Source organism: Dasypus novemcinctus, chromosome 23 (genome assembly GCF_030445035.2).
Source record: "Dasypus novemcinctus isolate mDasNov1 chromosome 23, mDasNov1.1.hap2, whole genome shotgun sequence".
Classification (NCBI taxonomy): domain Eukaryota; kingdom Metazoa; phylum Chordata; class Mammalia; order Cingulata; family Dasypodidae; genus Dasypus; species Dasypus novemcinctus.
This window is the reverse complement of record NC_080695.1, coordinates 161615-182133: the sequence shown is the minus strand read 5'-3', so window position 1 is coordinate 182133 and position 20519 is coordinate 161615. Positions and strand designations below refer to the sequence as shown.

Below are 20519 nucleotides of genomic sequence, written 5' to 3'. Positions count from 1 at the left end.
GGCCCAAGCTGTCAGATTCAGGACTCAGGGGCCTGGGAAACCCCGGCCCCCAGAGGCCGGGTGCAGACACGCCTGAAGGGCGCTGGCCCGTGACAGGCGTCTGTCGTCCCCTAGGATGGAGCCTGATCTCCAGCTGCTGGGGTGCCCAGGCAGTGCCGCGCCTGCTCTCCCAAGAGCAAGTGAGGAACGGGGTCTCCCTGGCCCCGGAATCTGGGGGTCCTGCCCCCAAGGGCCCGCCATGGTGCCTCTGCCCGGCTCAGGGTCCAGGGTTACCAGACGAAGCTTTCAGACCAGGAGGGGAGGCAGTTGCTCAAGCCGCACCCCCAAACCCCAGCCCTGTTGCCTCACCGCCGAGCCAAGGAGCCGTTCCCTGGGGGAGGCTGATGCGGCCGAGATGGGGGGAGACCGGGCGGGGGTGCTCCTCGCAGGCCGGGTCCTGGCACAGCCCCTGACTGAGGGGCCATGGGGGGAGGCTGGCCCATAGCCCCCGGCCCCCCACCCGCCGCCCACCTACGAGGCTCCCCGTGGGGACCCCTAAGACTGCAGGCCGCAGTGCCCGGGTCCCAGGGCCTCTGTCCCCGACACCACCTGGGCCCCCTGCCCACCCCACCCAGCAGGGCCGCTGGCACGGGAGCCCCCAGCCCATCCTCCACTGCCCGCCCCTCCTTGACCCTTGGGGAGCCCCAAAGGCAAACCAGGGAATGGGGTTCTCAGACCAGATTCCTCTGAGAAGCTCTCTTGGGGGCCCAGGCCCCTGTCTCCCACCGTCCTTGCCACCCCCTGACAGGCAAGATGGCGGAGGGAGGCGGGAGGGAGCGCTCCAGGGCTGCGCACCCCAGAAGGGATGCGGACCCCTGCCTTCAGTTCAGGGTGGGGTAGGAACGAGGAAAGGCCCACAGAATCCTTTCCACGGAAAGAAGCAGGAGCACCCACGCGGCCCCAGCTCGCCCCGTGGTCCTTCAGCTACAGCTTCGCGTTTTGTGCAAGTGTGAAAAAGGTTTTCCCTTTGAAGAAAAAAGTAAGAATTGGAGGAGGGGATGAAAGAAAAAAGAGAGACAGGAAGGAATAATGGGGGAAAGAGACAGAGTGGGGAGGGGAGGGGGAGCGTCGCCCCAGGGCCTCTGAGCTCCGGCAGCCAGTCCCACCCGCGGCACGTCCCCGGCTGCCGGGGGCTGGCGGCAGCTGGCCGGCGTCCTGGCGTCCTGCTCTCCTGCCCCGGCAATGGAGCATCTCAGGGCCCACACAGGCCAGCTGCACCTGGCCGTCCCCTGCCCGGCCGAGCCTGCCCCTGTGCTCCGTGTGCCTTGCTGTGAGCCTGCGCCTCCTGACCCCGTGCCCTGTCCTTCCACCACTTGAGAGTGTTCCTAATGCAGAACGTGGGTGGCACGTGGACAACGCGTGGGTGGCATGTGGTGGTGCCCTGCAGGCCTCCCAGGCGCCCCCCCGTGTGGCACCCGAGCTCCCCTCCCCACCACACCGTCTCGCTGGTCCCGCCTCTTCCTGTGGAGGCGGCGCTGGTCGCTGGTCGTGGTGCACACAGGGCAGCTCCCGACCCCTGTCCCAGGCTGAGGAGCTGTCAGCCTCTTTCCAGGCTTAAAACGTGAGTCACTCGAGCCTCCCCGGTCGGTGGTCCATAGCCCCCGCCCGCGGGTGGAGGGACCACCGCTGACCGCTCAGTGCTGCCCGGCGCACAGAGGAGCCGCGGCCACCTCCACCGCACGCCACCGCACGATCAGCGCCGGCGCCCGTCGCCAGCGCTGGGGGATCTGCCTCCTTATCCTTGACAATCGGCGAGAGCGACGCGGTGCCCGGGACCCTTCAGCGTGTTCCCGTGAGCAGGGGGGGCGGGGGTGGGTTCCGGGTGCTGCTCCACCAGCGAGCTCGCCCCTCCTTCTGCAGAGCCTCCTCGATGGCCTCAGGTGGGAACCCTGCGGGGACACAGCTCAGGCCCGTGGTGGCTGCCACGCCCCTCCCGCGAACGTGCCCACCCCCCACGCAGGCAGCGCTCGTCCTGTGTGGAGCCAGCCCCGTCCCCCATTCTAGACATGTCACCCCGTCGCCAAGAGCCAGCGCAGAACTCCCCTGGAGACCCCCCACGTGGCACCCAAACCAGACACGCGCCCCCCTCCCTCCTATCATGGTGGAGCCCACTCCCCCGGCTCTCTGCTGACCACCGTGACCCGTGTCCTTCCTCTGCGAAAAGAGCACCCGGGGCCTGGGACCCGCTCACCCGCCTGCCTCGGGTCCCGGCCTCCGCGCACAGGTGCGCCCCGGGGACGCCAGCGGTGGCAGGTGCCGGCAGGGGGGGCGGCTCCAGCCTCAGCAGCGGCCAGCTCTGCCCAGGACGCGCTCCCGCCGCCCGCCGGGGACACGCACGGCACCAGCACCCGCCACGGGCACTGCCTCCTCCTGCCTCCCAAGGCCCCTCCCCGCCCGGGGTCCACTCGTGAGCGAGACTAACGCGGGTTCACGCTCGGTGGCAGGGCCGGGGCTGGGCGAGGCCGGGGGCCCCGAGGCAGGCGTGCGTTCCGGGGAAGCCCCAACCCTCGGCGACCAGGGCAAGTAACCCGCGGGCGCGGGATTTCTAAAAACCCACGATGACCGCGATATCGACGTGTGAAGTGCAGACGGGCTCGCACGGCCGGGATTGGTGAGGCCAGTGAGGTGAGCTGTGCGGGGCCAGGGCTGGAGCCTGTCTCCATCCAGCCTTTTGAGAAACCCCAGATCATTGGAAGAAGCAAGATTGAATTGCACCGATTTTTCAACAGCGACAATAGATAGAAACACACAGTGGAGCAATAATTTAGAGTGGTCATGGAGAACGACTCGGACCCCAGCACATTCTCTCCAGGGAAGCGATCAAGGATGAGCCTGGTGGTGTCACCAGGCACACCAGGTCACCAGCCCTCGTGCCCTCTGAAGCAGTTTAGATAAAGCGCTCGAGTAAACGGGAGATAAACACCAAGATGCTGCAAGAGGCGTTCAGTAAAGGAGATGGGTTATCTGGGTAAAGGTTGCTCTTACCTTTGAGGCCAGATAACCCCCAAGAAAAGAGATAATCTACCGGCCATCACCAGGTTAACAGTCCAGATGGTATCAGCAGGAGGGAAGTGCAGGGCAGATGTGAGGAGCCCACGGCCTCTTCTCTTACTGAGGTTGGAGAGAGAGCAGTTCTGGAACGGTAAGGCAGGAAAAGAACCATAAGAGTGGCTGAACCAAGTACTGCAGTAAATTAAGGTGGTGGAAACCAGTGTATGTCAATAATTGTGATAAATACAAAGCCAATAAACTCATTAGTTAAAAGGCAAATATTGAAGGTGGGTACAAAACAAATCCAGATATATGCTGTTCACAAGAGAGAAGCAGGAGTTGAAAGTAAAAGGAGGGGGGAAAACATCTTATAGGCAAATGCTAGCCACAAGTTAGCAGGGTTCATGGAAATAATTTTTTGGTAAATTGAGCAAAATTTAAAACTTAACAGTCCAAAAATAGGGAGATGATCTCTGAACCTAGAATACGTGTGTTCCTAATCTATAAAGAACTCTCCAACTCCATCATGAGAAAACTACCCAATAAAAATTTGGGTAAGAGATGTGAACAGACATTTTACAAAAGAAGCATGAGGGTGGCAGATAAGCACAAGAAAAATGTTCGCATCGTTATTCATGAACGTGCAGCCCCTGGAGTGGCATTTCTTAAAGCTGACACAGCAAGCGCCGCCTGGGTATCCACTGTCCACACACGTGAGAGATGGAAACTTACATCCACACAAAAACCTGGGTGCAAATATTTATATTGGCTTTATGCATCATCACCCAAAACTTAACACAAACTTACCTTCAACAGATAAATTCAGGTTTAAAAAATCAGCTGGAAAAAGAAAAGCAGGGAAACTAACTGTAGTGCATCAATGCGACAGAAAGCAATGGACATCCGATTCAGGTGGCAGGTGAAGAACCAGATTCCGAAGACTGTGTCCACGGGATTCTACTTACATGGCCTCCTGGAAAGGGTGAAACAAGAGGAACAGAAGAGCACGGGTGCCCGGGGCTGGGGGGGCTGAGAGCGGGGTGGAGGCGGCTGAGGGGGAGGCAGTTGTTCTGGTCTTGACCGCAGCAGTGGGTGCCCGGCCACGCGCACTCGGCAGAGCTGGTAGAGCCAGTAGCACACGTGTGTTTTACTGGCTGTAAGTGATCCTCGATAGACCTGACCCCACAGAAGAGTCATGGAAGCAACTCTTTCAGAAAGTAATTATGAGAAACAGGACCATGAAAAAAAAGTCTTACAGCAACAGCAAAAAACTCCAGGCACAGGTCATTTTAAATGTGAGTTCTAGCGAAATCCCAAGCAATCGAGTGGTCCAGTTTTACACTCTTCCAAAGCAGGGAAAGAGGACCTTGCCATGTCCTGTTCTAAGAGGTCACCAGGACGCAGGTGCCAGCGCTGGGCCTGAATCTTCACAAGGAGGGACGACGCACAGGTGAGCATCCACCGCGGAGAGGAGCAGGCCGCGCCCGCTCGCGGGGAGAAGGGGCAGCACCTCGGACCCGGTTGGGGCAGCGCAGGAAGGCAAGCGGGTTTATCTAGAAAATCCCTAAGTGCCACTCACCACGGGGACACGCCAACACGGAAGACACACGGTCATCTGCTACAACCCGATGTCGATCCGTCAAGCAAAAGCTTAATAAACCTCTCGGTAAAGAACTCTAGAAGGAATTTCCCTCGTAGATAAGGTAAAGCATAGCTATAGAAATAAAACCTAGAGGAAGCATGATCTTAAATGGACAGTCCTTAGAAGCATTTTTCCACAAATAAAATTTAAAGAAAAAACAAGCCAAGAAGGAATACTGTCCCCACTTCAATTTAACATTGTGTTGGAAGTTCTCATGGGTGTTATTTTTAAAAAAGAAATCAAAGGGATAAGGTTTGGAAAGGAGAAAATAAAACCGTCATCACTTACATGTGATGTGCTTATTTATATAGAAATAAGCTACATTCCAGTGATTGGAAATGAGAGTTAAGATTGTGAGATGTGAGATTAATACATGAAATTCTGTTGTGTTTCTATATGCCAGCTGCAAAAAGGAGAAAACCCAGTGAAGGGACACTGTTTCCACGGTCTCCGAGAGCAGGACTACCCAAGGGGCTGCAGGAATTGCGCGTGGCGGGATTGTACTGCACGTGAGAATATCTCTTGCAGACCCCAGGTCAGCGGGAGACGCTGCGGCCTTGCGCAGAAGGTCACACTTCCCGCTGGACGTGGCTGCAGCAGCGCCAGTGTCAGGAGCAGCGGCGGCTTTCACGGAGCCTCCTTCCCCGAGACGCCTTCCTGGGCCCCGGGGTGGGGGTGTCGGGCTCCCCACCCACCTGTGCACCCGTTGCCGCTCCCCCAGGGGGCCGCGGGACCCCCGCCGCCCTCCCCTCAGACACGCGCTGGTCCCTCCTGGAGCCCACGCTCTGCTGCCGCATCCCCTCCCGTGCCCTCTGGGCTCGGGGCGTGGAGAGGGGCTGAGCTGGACCCACAGGCGGCGGGGGCTCGAGCAACCTGCGGGCCGCACCCCTGCACCTCCGCAGAGCTGAGCTGAGGAGCCACGCCGCCCCGGGAGGTGACACAGGGGCCTTTTCCTCTCAGTCGATTCTTCAGTGCACCCCCCACCCCAAGGCCAGGCTGTGCCGGGAACTGGTGTCCCTTAGAGACGCCCGTGGAGGGGGGCCTGCAGACACGCCCCCTCCTCCCCCAGCCCCTCTCCTTGCAGCCGGCCTGGCTGTGTCCACCCAGCAGGAGGCCCCTGAGATACCACGGGAGGTGGGAGCGGGCAGGGCCCAGGAGGGGATGTCAGCAAAGGGGTCTTGACCTCGACAGAGAATGAGCCCGGCAGACCCGCAGGCGGGGTTTGTCTGAGGGTCCTGGGCCCACGGCAGGGCCACCAGGAAATGGAGGCAGGGGCCCCGGCAGGGGCTGGGGGATTGGGGAGCCTGAGCTGGCCCCTCCCGTCTATCTGCTGGGTCTGAGCCCCAAGCAGCTGGAGACCTCTGGAGGAACCCCAGCCTTGAGCGACTCCCAGGGATCCCAGCACCCCCAAAGTGGGCATGTGGGGGCCCCTGGGAGGAAGGGGACCCCGGTGGCTGCCCACCCAGGAGCAGGTGCTGCGGCCCCAGAGCCGACACCTGAGCGCGTTCCAGAGGCACCAGGTACAGCCAGGCCCCCGGGGGTCCTGAGCCATGACGGGGGAGGGGGGCCCCCACAGACAGGTCAGGCTCAGGACCCAGGACGCCGCCCCCTCACGCCCCACCCCCTGTGTCGCCGTCACACGGGGTCCCGAAGAACCCGCCACACTGGCCGTGGCCCGGCCCTGGAGACCCGCCCCCCACCTCGGCTAAACACCAGGCCAGCCCCCGCCGGGTCTGCTCCTGGCCCCTCTGTTCAGGGTGCACCCCCGCCAGTGGGACCCCACTCCCCAGAGCTGTCTGGACATGTCCCCCCAGGACCCCACGAAGCCACAGCTCTGTCAGCTCCGTGCCCCCAAGGCCGGCGTGCTCAAGAGAAGGGGCGAGAGAAGGGGGGGGGGGAGCGCCAGCGCGTGGCGGGGACACCTGCAGGCAGGGGACGTGGGCCCGGGCACCTCCCCCCATCCTGCCCCGCCCGAGGGGCAGCGCCTGGACCCCCAAGAGCAGCCCCCCCTGCCGACAAGCACACACAACCAGGAGGGGGCTGCTTGGTACACGGTTTAACGAGATTCAAGGGGAGTGGAGAGTGGGGGTTGTGGGCCCTGCCCAGCGCTCTTGGGAGAGACCCCAGCCCCGGAGCCCCCAGGAAGGGCAGGGAAAGGACGAGGCCAGGGGCAGGAGGTCCTTGGGCAGGGCTGCGGCAACCTCCACTCACCTCCAGCCACGGGGCCGGCGAACCCCAAACTCCTGGGCTGGGGGCAGCAGGAGAGGCGGGCCTGGGGTGTTGGTGGGGACGGCGCAGCGATAGCTGCCATCACAGACATCCCCGTCCTGGCAGGACCGTCACCTCCCCAGGTGAAGGGCCAGGAGAGCGGCTCTGCGGGGAGAATCGGGGGGGCGCGGGGGCCAGGACGTGCGCCCCACTCGGGGCAGGGTCCTCAGCAGAGGGGAGGGCCCACGGCCAGGCCCCGGGACGCGGGGGCCCACGGCAGCAGCACGACGGAGGGTTCTCCCCTCGGAAACCTGTGCTGGGAAAGGAAGGCCCAGGACGCCCCAAGACGGGCGCCAGGAGGGGAATCGCGCCTTGGGGGGCCACGTCCTCCCTGGCCCCCGAGGCTCCAGCGGCCTCCGCCCTCGGGCCTTAGCCTGGAGTTCCTCCCCCAGGCGCCTCTGCCTCGAGGGCGGGACCCGGAGCCCCCAGGCGCCCACCTGCCACCCCAGCCTGGCCCTGCTCCACAGGGCACCCCAGAAGACGCAGAGATGATGAACTGTTCCTGGTGCCCCCGCTCCTCCCTCATGGCCCGTGCCCCCCTGGCCTTCACTTCCAAGGCCAGCGTCCCCTAGCCGGTCCCCCAGCACGTCTTCCTGGTGGAGACCCTGAGCGAGGCAGGCGGGGGGTCGACCGGCCTGACGGGCCCGAGAGCACCACGGGGGCCTCCGGTTCCAGCAGGCGACGTCCCCCGCCCCCTCGGCAGACAGGCTGGCATTGACCTTGGGGTGCCGGATGACCTGAGTCCCCCTCCTCAGCCAGTCGTGCTCCTAGAGCCTCAGCTGCCCACCTGGACCCTAAAGGCACAAGCTTCCAAGTCTTCCCTGGTGGGGGGAGACCAGAAACTTCTCAGAGGTGCTGGCTGGGGGCAGGGACCCGAGCTCAGTGCAGCAGTGGGGACCCCTCAGGGCCCGGGAGCCAGGGGCCCACGAGCAGGTGAGGGGCCAGTCCTTGGGGATGGGGCCCCGAGCAAGCTCAGCTCGGTTCAAAGATGCACAGCCCCCCCACCCCGGCCCCTCTGCTGGCCCACCCCGTACCCCACCCAGCCTGGGGGACCCTGTTGGAAGCCACTGATGGTTGTACACAGTGGGTTGTGGTCAGCACTCACTGGGGGTGCACGAGGGAGCCCCACCCACGTGCTCCCACTGCTGAAACTTTGCTCATCAAATCTCAGGCTGACCTACCAGGGGTACTTCCCGACAGAGATATCACATCCCTCCACGATGTCCCCCAGCTCGTGCCCTGGGCTGGGATCTGGGGGAGCAGGTTGAGGGGGTGTCAGGGGGCCCAGGTCACAATCTTCCCAGAGCTGGTTTGGACAGAGCCAGGCCAGGTGAGGAGAGCCAGGTGAGCCAGGTGAGCCAGGTGAGCCAGGTGAGCCAGGTGAGCCAGGCCACCTACAGCTGGTCCTATGAGACTGGGCAGCACAGGAACTGGATGGGGACAGCACCCACCTGGGGTCCAGTGGGGACCGGGAGGGGCAGGGCAATCTGAGCGTGTCCAGGGCCCTTGGGGACGGGGCGGGTCGTGGAGATGCCGTGAGCGGCCTCGGGCCTGGGGCTGGTCCTCTCCACTGACCAGAAGCTTCCGCTGCCCCTGAACCCAAAGCCGCCCCCAGGCTGCCGGGTCAGGTGAGCAGGAGGGGGAGAGCAGAGGGGGCGAGTCGCCAGCAAATGACCCAGGGGACACCACGTCGGGACGCAGAGGGCGGGCTGGGCACGAGGCCATGGGGGGCGGGGGGCTGCGTCCTCTCCCAGGGCCCACCCTGAGGGCTCCAGGGGCCGCCGAGGCCGAGCCTGCACCTGAGCTCCCGGGAGGGGCTCCTGCTCCCAGGCACCCCGTGCAGCTGGCCGTGCGCGGGTGTGAGGACCCAGCGCCCTGCCCTGCCCGCACCAGTGCCTCGGGACCCCGGCCCAGCACGTTGTCCCCGGGTGGAGCCGAGGGGCTGCCGGGCCCCGGCTGGGCTGCTGAGAGGCCGCTTCAGTCAGGGGACCCGCGCCCCACCTCTGGCTTGGTGCCCCGTGCACCCCCGGCCTGCAGAGCTGCCCTGGCAGGGGCTGGGGGCTTCAGGGGCTGGTGGGGAGCAGAGACACTGTGGAAACGCCCCCTGCCTCCCCAGCCTCGCCCTTCCCTGCTTGCTGCACGCCCCCCCGCCCAGGGTCAGCCCTAGACTCCAGGCTCTCAGGAGGCGGACCACCTAACTGGTGCAGGCGGAGGGGCCGTAAGAGACCGACAGGGCGTGCCCCCCGCAGAGCGGCCACACGGGAGGGTTTCCGTCACCGCGGTCATCTCTGCCCCGCCGAGCCTGGTGGGTGCTGCTCAGACCACCCTGGAGAGCGGACCCCAGGCCCACCTGGCCTCATGCTCGGGGCGGCCCCGGCCCTGGGGACCTGGGGTGGGTGCTGGGGCGGGCTGGGCTCAGCCGAGACCACCTCCCACGGGGCTCGCGAGAGGCAGCTCAAGCAGCTCCAAGGCGGGAGGCTGGTTTCAGGATCTCCCAGTCCCGCTGTGATCACAGCCACCATTAAAAACGTGGTTGTGCCAATTGACAGTTTAAACACGACGTAAAAACAGAACCTGAAAACCCAAAACTGCTGTTTCTAGATGGCCGTGTGGGGTGAGCAGCCGAGCAAATTAACAGAGGAACGAGGCTGTGGACAGGGAGGCAGTGAGCAAAACCCAATTGAAGAAAGAGAAGGAAACAGGGTACTGCTTTTAATGGAACAGAGCCTCTGATTCTTTTTCATATTTTTTATTTCTCTGCAAAGATTTCTTATCTTTTCATTAATTGTGAGTATATTTTCCTTTGTATCATAAAGCACTGTTTTAAGTGAAGGGAAGGCAGTGAAGAAAAAGGGAATGAAAGAAAGAGCAAGGAATGGAGGAGAGCAGGGAAAGGAGAGGAGGGGGGAGGGAGGAAAGAAAACATGGGAGTAGGGACAGAGAGAAAGAATAAAGTCAATGGAGAGAGGAGAGAGGAAAGGGGCAGGTAGGAAGGAAAGAGCAGAGGCTGGATGGGCGGGGGAGACCTGAGGGCACGGGCTGCTGAGTCTGGGGACCAGCCACCCCACCCCCACGCCATGGAGGCCAGCGCAGGAAGAGGCCGCGAGGTGCAAAACCCAGCTGGCCCCGCCCCCCTGGCCCCCAGAGCCCCCAGACCTCCAGGTCACAGCCACAGACAAGGACGCGGAGCGCCAGCTGCTTTCCACCGAGTTTAATAATAAGCACAGATTGGGGTGGGGGCGGTGGTCCTGGGCCATCTCCACCCCCGTATGGGACACAGAGCCTGGGAGCCTGTCCCCTGCCTCTGCTCCCCGCTGTCCGGGAAGGCCAGCACGCTGGAGCCAGGGGCAGAGGGCGGGGAGCAGGGGCGGGGGGCAGCGCTGTGGGGAGCAAAATGCTGAGCCCCAGGGGAGAAGCGCAGGGGCCGCGCCCGGACGCGCCTCGGTCAGGGCTGCAGGGGGACGTGCTGGCGGATCCAGGGCACGTAGGACGACACTCGGGCGTAGACTGTAGGGAAGTCAGGAAGTGCACAGAGCAGGGCAAAGCTCACCACGCCCACCTGGAGCCAGTGGTCCTTCATATAACAGACCAGGGGGCCCCCCGAGTCGCCCTGTGGGGAGAGGAGCGGGTCAGCCCCTGTGCCTGCGACCCCCCTGCCCTGAGGCTCTGGCCCCTCCTCAGGTGCACCTGGCGGAGGTCGGGGCGCCTCACCTGGCAGGTGCTCTGGAACTTGGCGCCTGCACACAGCATGTCTTCTGTGATGGGCATGTCCACCTGCTGGTACTCCCTCCTGCATCGCTCATTGCTCACGATGGGGACTTCCACCTGCTGCAGGTTCCAGGGGGAAGGCAGGGGACCTGTGGGGAGAGGGCGAGTGAGGCGACCCCCCCTACCCACCACCTGCTCAGACCTCAGCACCTGGCTGGAGGGGGCAGGGCAGGATGCGCCTCCACTGGGTGCTGAGAACCTGCAACCACTGGCCTACAACCACCGATGCTGAAAGGGTCCTTTTTGCTCCCGGAGCCTCAGATTGCTCCCCTTTGAGGGGAGGGGTGACGAGAGGTTCCCAAGTGTGTCTGCAGCTCCCACACGCACAGGGTGCAGGGCAGGTGCCCCAGCCCAGGAGCCACACCCATGGGAACCCCGAGGACAGCTGCGGGGACCTGCCCCCAGGCCACGTGTTCCCAGGAACAGGAGAGCCTCAGGGGCGAGGACAGGGACACGGGAGGACCTAGGGGCGATGAGCCAAGCACGCAGCCCCAGAATGTGCCCTGCAGCTCTGCACCCGGGTGCCCCCACTTCAAGAAGGGGAGCAGCAGCCTCCTCTTGGGGTGTTGGGGGCTGAGTTTGGCCTGGGGTCCCCCAGAGCTGGCCCAGCAGGGCCCCTGTCCTGGGCAGCTGCGTGAACCTGCCCACCCGCTCCCCCGGGTCCAAAAGGCAGGGACCGAGGTCTTCTCAAGAAAGACCCCCTGCCCCTCCCAGCCGCTGGCCCTGGGCAGCCCACCCACGGCCCCTCCATGGTGATCCTGGCACTTACGATTGGTCCAGGTGTCCCCCCAGCCTGTCACCCAGCAGGACATCTCAGGGACGCTCAGAGAGGCAGGTGGGAGGGGGACGGGCCAGACGTACTTGGAGATCTCCACAGGGACCTCCAGTTTCAGCAGGGCGATGTCCCCGCCCCCCGTGGCAGACAGGCTGACATTGTACTTGGGGTGCCGGATGATCTGAGTCACCTTCGTCAGCTGGTCGTGGTCGTAGAGCCTCAGCTGCCCCACCTGGACCCTAAAGGCACAAGCTTCCAAATCTTCCCTGGGGGAGACCAGAAGCTTCTCAGATGGAGCCTTGGGGGGGCCCAGGGACCAGGGCTCAGAGCAGAGCACGGACCTCCCAGGGGCTCAGAGCCAGAGACAGCCCAGACCCTGGAGAGAGGGTGCCCGAACCTTGACCCACCCCACCCCAGGACCCTGAACCCCCACCTCCCACTCCCTATACTGCAAGGGGTCGGGGGTCACTCACGGCACAACGCAGTGAGCTGCGGTCAGCACCCACTGGCTGTGGATGAGGGAGCCCCCGCACCAGTGCTTCCACCACTTGTGTTCTAGCACGAAGATCCTCAGGCTGACCTGCCAGGGCCACTGCCCGGCGGGGGCATCCTGACCCCCCACGATGCCCACCAGCTCGGCCCCTGGGCCCTGGGCTGGGTGAGCAGAACGAGCAGTGAGCAGGGATCAGACCCCCCCCCCCCACAGCCCAGCTGGCCTCTCAGCCCCCCAGGAGGCGCCACCCTTGTCCCCTCCCCGGGCTGGTGCTGAGGGGACAGGGCAGCTGGGCAGGGGCAGGGCCGGGGTCGGGACTCACCCGGGAAGGCGAGGACGGAGCCCCCCAGGCAGGGCAGGGCCAGGAGCAGCAGCCGCAGCATCTGCAGGGGAGGCAGGGGTGGGTGGGGGGCCAGGGCGCCCCGGCTGAGGGGTGGGGGGGGCAGCGCCCTTACCTTCCCAGGTCTGTGCCGCCTGCGGCTCTGGGGCGCGGGCGCCCCTTTATCTGTCCTGCAGAGGAAGTGGTGGGTGGGCTGCCCGCCTCCCGGGGTCCTGCAGGGGCGGGGCAGCCTGAGCTTCTCGTCTCCCGCGGTCCCCCCAGGTCAGTGTCGCAAGCAGAGATGGAGGAGACAAGGGGCTTGCCCCACGTGACCCCACCCCGCGCCCCGGGCACCAGCGGGGCCGCCCCCCGGGGAACGCCCTGCCGCCCGCGGCCCCCCTCGCCGTGCGGGCGCCGTCCTGGGCGGCCTCTGGGCACGTGGTCGGCACCCGGGGCTCGTCTGCCGAGTGGACGGGCTGGCGCGGTGGGGGTCCAGCCCGGCGAGGGGCCCCGGGAAGGCAGGGCTCCCCTCCAGCACGTGCACGTGTGCGTGCTCACGCCCAGGCACACGACGCACGCGCGCACGGTGCTGCCCCGGCAGGGGACCCCGCCCCAGCCGCCCAGGAGGGGCCCCGGCCGCACCGTCCAGCCCCGCCCGGCCCCGCCTCGGCCGCCTCCCTCCGCCAGGAGCGCCCTCGCCCCCGCGTGGCAACCGGGAGAACTGCAGGTGCTGCCCGCAGGTCCCCCGACCTCCCGCAGGGCCCCCCCCCAGGGGAGCCTCGGGACAGGGGGTCGGTGGGGACCCCGCAGGCCCTCCACGGACCCCCCAGCCCTTCCCGGGGAGGCGCCTCCTGATTGGCCCGCCCTTTGCCATCAGGCGGTCCCGCCTTGGCATTCCCAAGCCCCCCGCCCCCTCCCAGGCCTGAGGAGAGTCGGGGGGCTCTTCCCTGCGCCCAGGTCCCGGACATGTCAGTGGGGGCGGGGGCAGGGGAGAGGAGCCCACTTGTAATTTTTCTAGCGGGGTCCGCACTGCACGCCCCGAGCCTCAGCCTCCGAGATCCAGAGGGGCAGAAGGCAGGGGCTGGGGGCAGGGGCTGGGGGTAGGGACTGCGGGCAGAAGGCAGGGGCTGGGGGCAGGGGCAGGGAGTAGGGACTGCGGGCAGAAGGCAGGGGCTGGGGGCAGGGGCTGGGGGTAGGGACTGCGGGCAGAAGGCAGGGGCTGGGGGCAGGGGCTGGGGGTAGGGACTGCGGGCAGATGGCAGGGGCTGGGGGCAGGGGCTGGGGGTAGGGACTGCGGGCAGAAGGCAGGGGCTGGGGGCAGGGGCTGGGGGTAGGGACTGCGGGCAGATGGCAGGGGCTGGGGGCAGGGGCTGGGGGTAGGGACCAGGAGCAGATGGCAGGGGCTGGGGGCAGGGGCTGGGGGTAGGGACCAGGAGCAGATGGCGGGGCTGGGGGCACATGGCAGGGGCTGGGGGCACATGGCAGCGGCTGGGGACAGTGGTGGAGCCACACAGGACCCACGTCCCCGGCACCTTCAGCGGTGGCGTCCCAGGCGCCGCCCCCAGCGGAGTCCTCGCCCCCGAGGGCATGGGCAGGCCGAGGGGCTGCTCCGGGGCGGCTGGACCCCACCCCTCAGGCCCCGCCCACCCCGTCCCTCGTGGCCTCGGAGCGTGTGGCTCCGCTCAGCTCTCCAGCCAGGCCCCCTGGAGCCCAGTCGCGGGGTCTCCAGTTTGGGGGCGCGGTTGGGGCAGCGTCCCCTGGGGAGCTCGTCAGAAGAAACTCGCCGCCGCCCTCCAAACCCACTGGGGCGGGCAGCGCCCGAGGGCGGCCGGGGCGGCGGGAGGAGACCCGGCGCTGGTGACGGTCGCGAACTCCCCGACTCCGGATGGCGCGGCCCCCGCCCACGGGCCCACAACACGGCCCTCGGACGCGCAAGTCCAGGTTTTTTGAGATTCGGAAATAAAAGTCGCAGGGGGCGGCCACGCCCCGGCCACGGCCAGGCCACGCCCCCACACCTCCACCGCCCACGGGAGCCGTGTGGAAATTCCAATCTGCCCACGCACCTGAGGACCCCATCGTTCTGGACTCGGGGGGCCCGGGGCACGAGGGCGGGGCGCTCCAAAGGGGACCATTTAACTTTGGGGGGCTAAGCGGGGGACCCGGGCGCCTGTCCTCTCCCGCGGGGCGAGCCCGGCTCAGGCCGGCCCTGGGCACCCTGCAGACTCGCTGCCTGAGGCTGGAGCCCAGGCCTCTCCCCTGCCTGTGCCCACAGAAGGCACGGGACCCCAAAGGGCTGGGGCGCCCCGACCCCCACGCCAGCGACAGGGGTCGCTGCAGCTGGTGATCTCCACACGCCTTCGGCTGTGCCCCCGGGTGACCGGCCTCACACCTGAGGATCTTGGCTGAAAGGACGGTCCTTTCTCCACGAATCCTCCAGGCACTTCTGAAAACCTGCTGACCACAGACGCACAGGTGTGTCTCTGAACCCTCCTCCTGGCCCACTGAGCGCTGAGCTTTCCCTGCGCAGCACCTCACCTTCCAGCAAATGCAGCCTGAGAGCAGGGGGTGTGTGTCTCTCAGCGCTGTTCTTTTTCAAATTTATTTTGGTGATTCTAGTTCCTTCACTTTTCCATGTAAATTTTAGAATCAGCTTGTCGATTTCTACCAAAAAACTCTGCTGGGGTTTTGCTTGAGCTTGTGTTGAAGTGTGACTCTGTAGTCTGGGGAGCCTTGACACAACCCTATGATAGGATCATGGAGACACATGACGTGATGCATCTGTCAGCCCCCAGAAACGTGCAGCACGACGAGTCAACCCTGATGCAGACTGTGGACTTTGGTTTATGAGAAGGATCAGTATCAGCTCATCGACTGATAGAATTAAAGATGGAATTACCAGGGAAAACTGTGAGCAGGTGGCCGGTAAGGAAAGAAAGGGGGCTCGTGGGAACTCTGTACAATCTCAATTTTCTGTCAACCTAAAACATCTACTAATTCATAAAAATAATGTTATACAACTTCACTTATGTGTAAGAGCCTTACATTAGGCTTTCAATTCCCTCTCACCTTGTTGGAGTCACGGACCCGAAGGGTATCGGGAATGAAAGACAAAGAGAGATTGGGATCAGGGGATCTGCAAGCATTGAAGCCTCAAGCTCATCAGACAAGTTTATTAATCTCAGGGGCTTCTTTATATACCCCAAGCAATCGTGGGAACCAGCAACTATTCTAGCTAACTATTCCCATTACCTCAACACATGTAACCCAATGGATCAAATGCTATGATTATAATTCAAAGTTCAAAATTTCAATGTTCTATTTTATTGTTGAGAAAACATACCCATAAATCTTGTTGCCCAGGTTGTCCCGTTCTACCTAGTCCTCGTTCCACCTGAGCATACACATCACCTTGCTAGATTTATGACCTGCACATATAGCGGTGGAGACAGCATGACTCAGTGGTCAGGGAAGTAACTCGCTTCCTTGGAAACAACATACCTTTGTTTCCCACACCCATGCCTTAAGAGGGTAGAAGGGGGCTGGTGTTTCCTCAGCCTCTCCAGGCAATGGCAGGTATTCTCACCCTAAAGGGACTGACTGTTGAGCACCCATAGAACCACCCCTTCCACCAACATGATAGGAGGGAGCTGGTGTTTCCTCAGCTTCTCTGGGCAATGGGGGGTACTTTCAGCCTACAGGACTGAACTGTTGAGCATTTATGGTTCTGTTCCCACCCCCTAAAGGGCAAAAGGGACCATACTCCCAAAGCTTCTCAGGACAACTGCAGGCATATTTGGCCCACAGAGATTAAATTGTTGGGCACTCTAGAGGGCCCATTCCCACTCCTGGTAGGAATAGGGACTAGTGATACATCAGTTTACCTGAGCAACTGTGGTCATTTTGGACCCACATAGATTGCTGACCAAAACTATAGCTCCATCCTGCCTAAAATAGGGAGGAAGGGGAGTGAAGCTTCATCAGTGTCTCCGGGTGACTACAGACAGTCTTGTGCCCAACTGGGATTATTATACACGGCTACAGCTCTGTCCCTATCCCTGACAGAGGAGAAAGGTGGGAGAAACTTCATCAATTCCTGGGGCAACATGTGCAACTTCAGCCTCCATAGCTTACAGCACCAACTACATCCTTGGCTCCTACTACACAACCTGTAAGACAGAAAAAATAAGAAATCCCTAAACTAAATGGAGAAACAGCACCAAGAATAAATACATCTAGCAAGTCAGAAGGGGAAACACCAACAAAAAATTACAATCCATATCAAGAAACAGGAATAGATGGCCCAATTAAAGGAACAAGATAAGCCTGCAGATGACATAAAAGAGTTGAGGTAACTAATCTTAGATGTGCAAATAAATCTTCTTGCTAAATTCAATAAGATGGCTAAAGAGATTAAGGATATTAAGAAGACATTGGATGAGCACAAAGAAGAATTTTAAAGCATACATAGAAAAATAGCAGACCTTATGGGAATGAAAGGTGCAATAAATGAAATAAAAAATATGCTGGAGGCATATAACAGCAGATTTGAGGAAGCAGAAGAAAGGATCAGTGAGCTCGAAGACATGGCCTCCGAAAGTGAACAAACAAAAAACAGATGAAGAAAAGAATGGAAAAAATTGAACAGGGGATCAGGGAACTAAATGGCAGCAAGAGACATGCAGACATAGGTGTCATGAATGTCCCAGAAGGAGAAGAGAAGGGAAAGGGGGCAGAAAGAATAGTTGAAGAAATAATGGTGGAAAGTTTCCCAACCCTATTGAAGGATATAGGTATCCATTTCCAAGAAGCACAACGTACTCCCATCTGAATAAATCCAAATAGACCAACTCTGAGACACATACTAATCAGAATGTCAAATGCCAGAGACAAAGAGAAAATACTGAGAGCAACAAGGGAAAAACAATGCATAACATTTAAGGGATATCCAACAAGATTAAGTGCCAATTTCTTGTCAGAAACCATGGAGGCAAGAAGGCAGTGCTATGATATATTTAAGATACTGCAGTAGAAAAACTGCCAGTAAGGATTTTATAACCAGCAAGATGACCTTTGAAAAATGAGGGTGAGATTAGAATATTTACTGAGAAACAGAAACAGAGAGTTTATAACAAAAAGACCAGCATTGCAAGAAATACTAAAGGGAGTGTTACAACCTGAAAAGGAAAGACAGGAGAGAGAGGCCTGGAAGAGAGCCTGGAAATGACAACTGTATCAGTAACAGTAACTAAAAGTGTCAAATATAAAATGAGAGACAAACTGCAAAGATCAAAATGGATGCAATAAGAGCTGCCTTTACAGTAATAACATTGAATGTTAATGGATTAAACTCCCCAATGAAAAGACACAGACTGGCAGAATGGATAAGAATAGATAAGCCATCGATACATTGTCTGCAAGAGACTCATCTTAGACCCAAGGATAAGAACAAATTGAAAGGGAAAGGCTGGAAAAAGATATTCCACACATTCAGTAACCAAAAAAAAGCTGGGGTAGCTATACTTATATCAGATGATACAGACTTTAAAAGCAAAACATTTATTAGAGACAAGGAAGGACATTACATATTAATAAAAGGGATGATTCACCAGAAAGAAAGAATAATCATAAATATATATGCATCTAACCAGGGTGCCCCAAGATACATGAAGCAAACACTGGCAAAACTAAAGGGAGAAAGGGACATCTCTACAAAAATAGTCGGAGACGTCAGTACACCACTCTCAGCATTGGATAGAACATCTGGGCAGAAGATCAATAAGGAAACAGAGAACTTGAATAATATGATAAATGAACTAAACCTAATAGACATATACAGAACACTGCACACCAAAACTGCAGGATATACATTCTTTTCAAGTGCTCATGGATCTTTCCCCAGGATAGACCATATATTGGGACACAAAGCAGATCTCAATAAATTCAGCAGAATTGAAATTATACAAAGCAATTTCTCTGATCAAAATGGAGAAAAGCTGGAAATCAACAAGTGGCAAATAAAGGGAAAATTCATATGTATATGGAGATTAAACACCACACTAATAATCAGTCAGTCAGAGAAGAAATTTCAAGAAAAATCAATAAATATCTCGAGATAAATCACAATGAGAATACAACATATCAGTACCTATGGGTGCTGTGAAGGAAGTGTTGAGAGGAAAATTTATAGCCCTCAATGCTTACTTTAAAAAAGAAGAAAGAGCTAAAATCAATGACCAAGCTACACAGCTGGAGGAAATAGCAAAAGAACAGCAAACTAATCATAAAACAAGTAGAAGGAATGAAGTAACAAAGATCAGAGCAGAAATAAATGAAATTGAGAATGAAAAACCATGGAGAAAATGAACAAAACCAAAAGTTGATTCTTTGAGAAGATTAACAAAATTGACAAACCCTTAGCTAGACTAAGAAAAAAAGAGAGAAGATGCAAATAAATGAAATGAAAAATGAAAAAGGGAACCTTGCTATTGATGTCACAGAAATAAGGGAGATCATAAGAGAATACTATGAACAAATTTATGCTAAAAAACCAGACAGTGTAGATGAAATGGAAAAATTCTTAGGAATGTACAAAAATCCTACACTGACACTAGAAGAAACAGAAGACATGAACAAGCCAATAACAAGTAAAAAATTGAAACAGTCATCAAACAGCTCCCCAAAATGAAAAGCCCAGGACCAGACAGTTTCACAGGTGAGTTCTGCCAAGCATTCAAAGATTTAATAACAATCTTACTCAAGCCGTTCGAAAAAGTTCAACAAGGAGGAATGCTACCAACACATTCTATGAAGCCACTATCACCCTACTACTAAAGCAAGATAAAGATATTACAAAAAAGGAAAATTACAGACCCGTTTCTCTATGAATACAGATGCAAAAATCCTCAATAAAATACTTGCCAATTGAATCCAAGAACACATTAAAAGAATTATCCATCATGATCAAGTGGGTTTTATACCAGGCATGCAAGGCTGGTTCAACACAAAAAAAAATCAATCACCATAATACACCACATTAATAAATCAAAGAAGAAAACTCACACGATCTTATCATTTGATGCAGAAAGGGCTTTTGACAAAATACAGCATCCTTTCTTCATAAAAATATTACAAAAAATAGGAACTGAAGGAAATTTTCTCAACATGATAAAGGCCATATATGAAAAACCCACAGCTAACATTGTACTCAATGCTGAAAAACTGAAAACATTCCTGTTGCGATCAAGGACAAAGCAAAGATGCCCACTGTCACCACTGTTGTTCAATATAGTGCTAGATGTTCTAGCTAAAGCAATCAGGCAAGAAAAAGAAATAAAAGGCATCCAAATGGGAAATGAAGAATCCTTTTCACTTTCTTGACAAACTCCTTCGATGTGCAAAAGGTTTTAATTTTGACGAGGTCCCATTTATCTTTTATTTTCCCCACTGGTCTTGCTATGGGTGTGAAGTTCATGAAACCATTTCCTATTACAATGTCCAAAAAGTCAGATAGTGTGATTTCTCTGATTTCATTTTTCTTCTTCAATATGTCTTTACCTATTCAAGGCCAATTGCCATTCCAAATAAATTTCATAGTTAGTTTTCCAATTCAGTAAGGAAAAAATGCTGTGCTGATTTTTATTGGGATTGCATTAAGTCTGTAGATTAGTTTGGGGAGCATAGACATCTTAATGATCTTTAGGCTTATCCATGAACAGGGAATATTCTTCCATTTATATGTCTTTTTCTATTTCCTTTAACAGTGTTGTGTAGCTGTCCATGTATGAGTCAGGTGTATCTTTAGTTAAATTTATTCCCAGTACTTGAATTTTTTTAGTTGCTAATGTAAATGGCATTTTTTTCTTGCTTTCCTCCTCAGATTGCTCATTATTGGTCTACAGAAATGCTACTGATTTTTGTGCATTGATCTTATTCTCAGTGGCTTTACTGAACTCCTTTATACATTCTAGAAGCATGGTTGTTGATTTCTCAGGGCTTTCTATGAATAGGATCATGTCATCTGCAAATAGTGAATTTTAACTTCTTCCTTTCCAGGTTGGATGCCTTTTATATCTTTTTCTTGCCTCAGTACTTGAGCAAGTACTTCTCACACTATGTTAAGTACGTGGGGTGATAGTGGGCATCTTTGTCTTGTTCCGGATGTTAAGTGGAAAGCTTTTAGGATTTCACCATTGTATATGGTGTTAGCTGTGGGTTTTTTATATAT

The 20519-nt window shown here is 58.0% G+C and overlaps 1 protein-coding gene across 1 annotated transcript; it reads right to left on the bottom strand.

Annotated features, from left to right (window-relative positions):
• Positions 1 to 9700: 9700 nt before the first annotated feature.
• Positions 9701 to 12519, bottom strand: LOC101431033 (mastin-like). The gene is made up of 6 exons (XM_012521970.4): positions 12432 to 12519; positions 12299 to 12359; positions 11957 to 12137; positions 11478 to 11749; positions 10652 to 10797; positions 9701 to 10550 (listed from the first exon to the last, which is right to left on the bottom strand). Exons 2-6 carry the CDS (start codon positions 12357 to 12359, stop codon positions 10386 to 10388), a joined length of 825 nt encoding a protein of 274 aa, XP_012377424.1. The 5' UTR covers positions 12432 to 12519; the 3' UTR covers positions 9701 to 10385.
• Positions 12520 to 20519: the final 8000 nt, after the last annotated feature.

Excerpts from the sequence above, each read along its gene's own strand:
- LOC101431033 (XM_012521970.4), bottom strand. The coding sequence starts at position 12,359 with ATGCTGCGGCTGCTGCTCCTGGCCCTGCCCTGCCTGGGGGGCTCCGTC. Across the intron at positions 10,798-11,477 it reads GGGGGACACCTGGACCAATC|GTCCCCTGCCTTCCCCCTGG; the intron begins GTAAGTGCCAGG and ends CTCTCCCCACAG. Across the intron at positions 10,551-10,651 it reads AGTTCCAGAGCACCTGCCAG|GGCGACTCGGGGGGCCCCCT; the intron begins GTGAGGCGCCCC and ends CTCTCCCCACAG.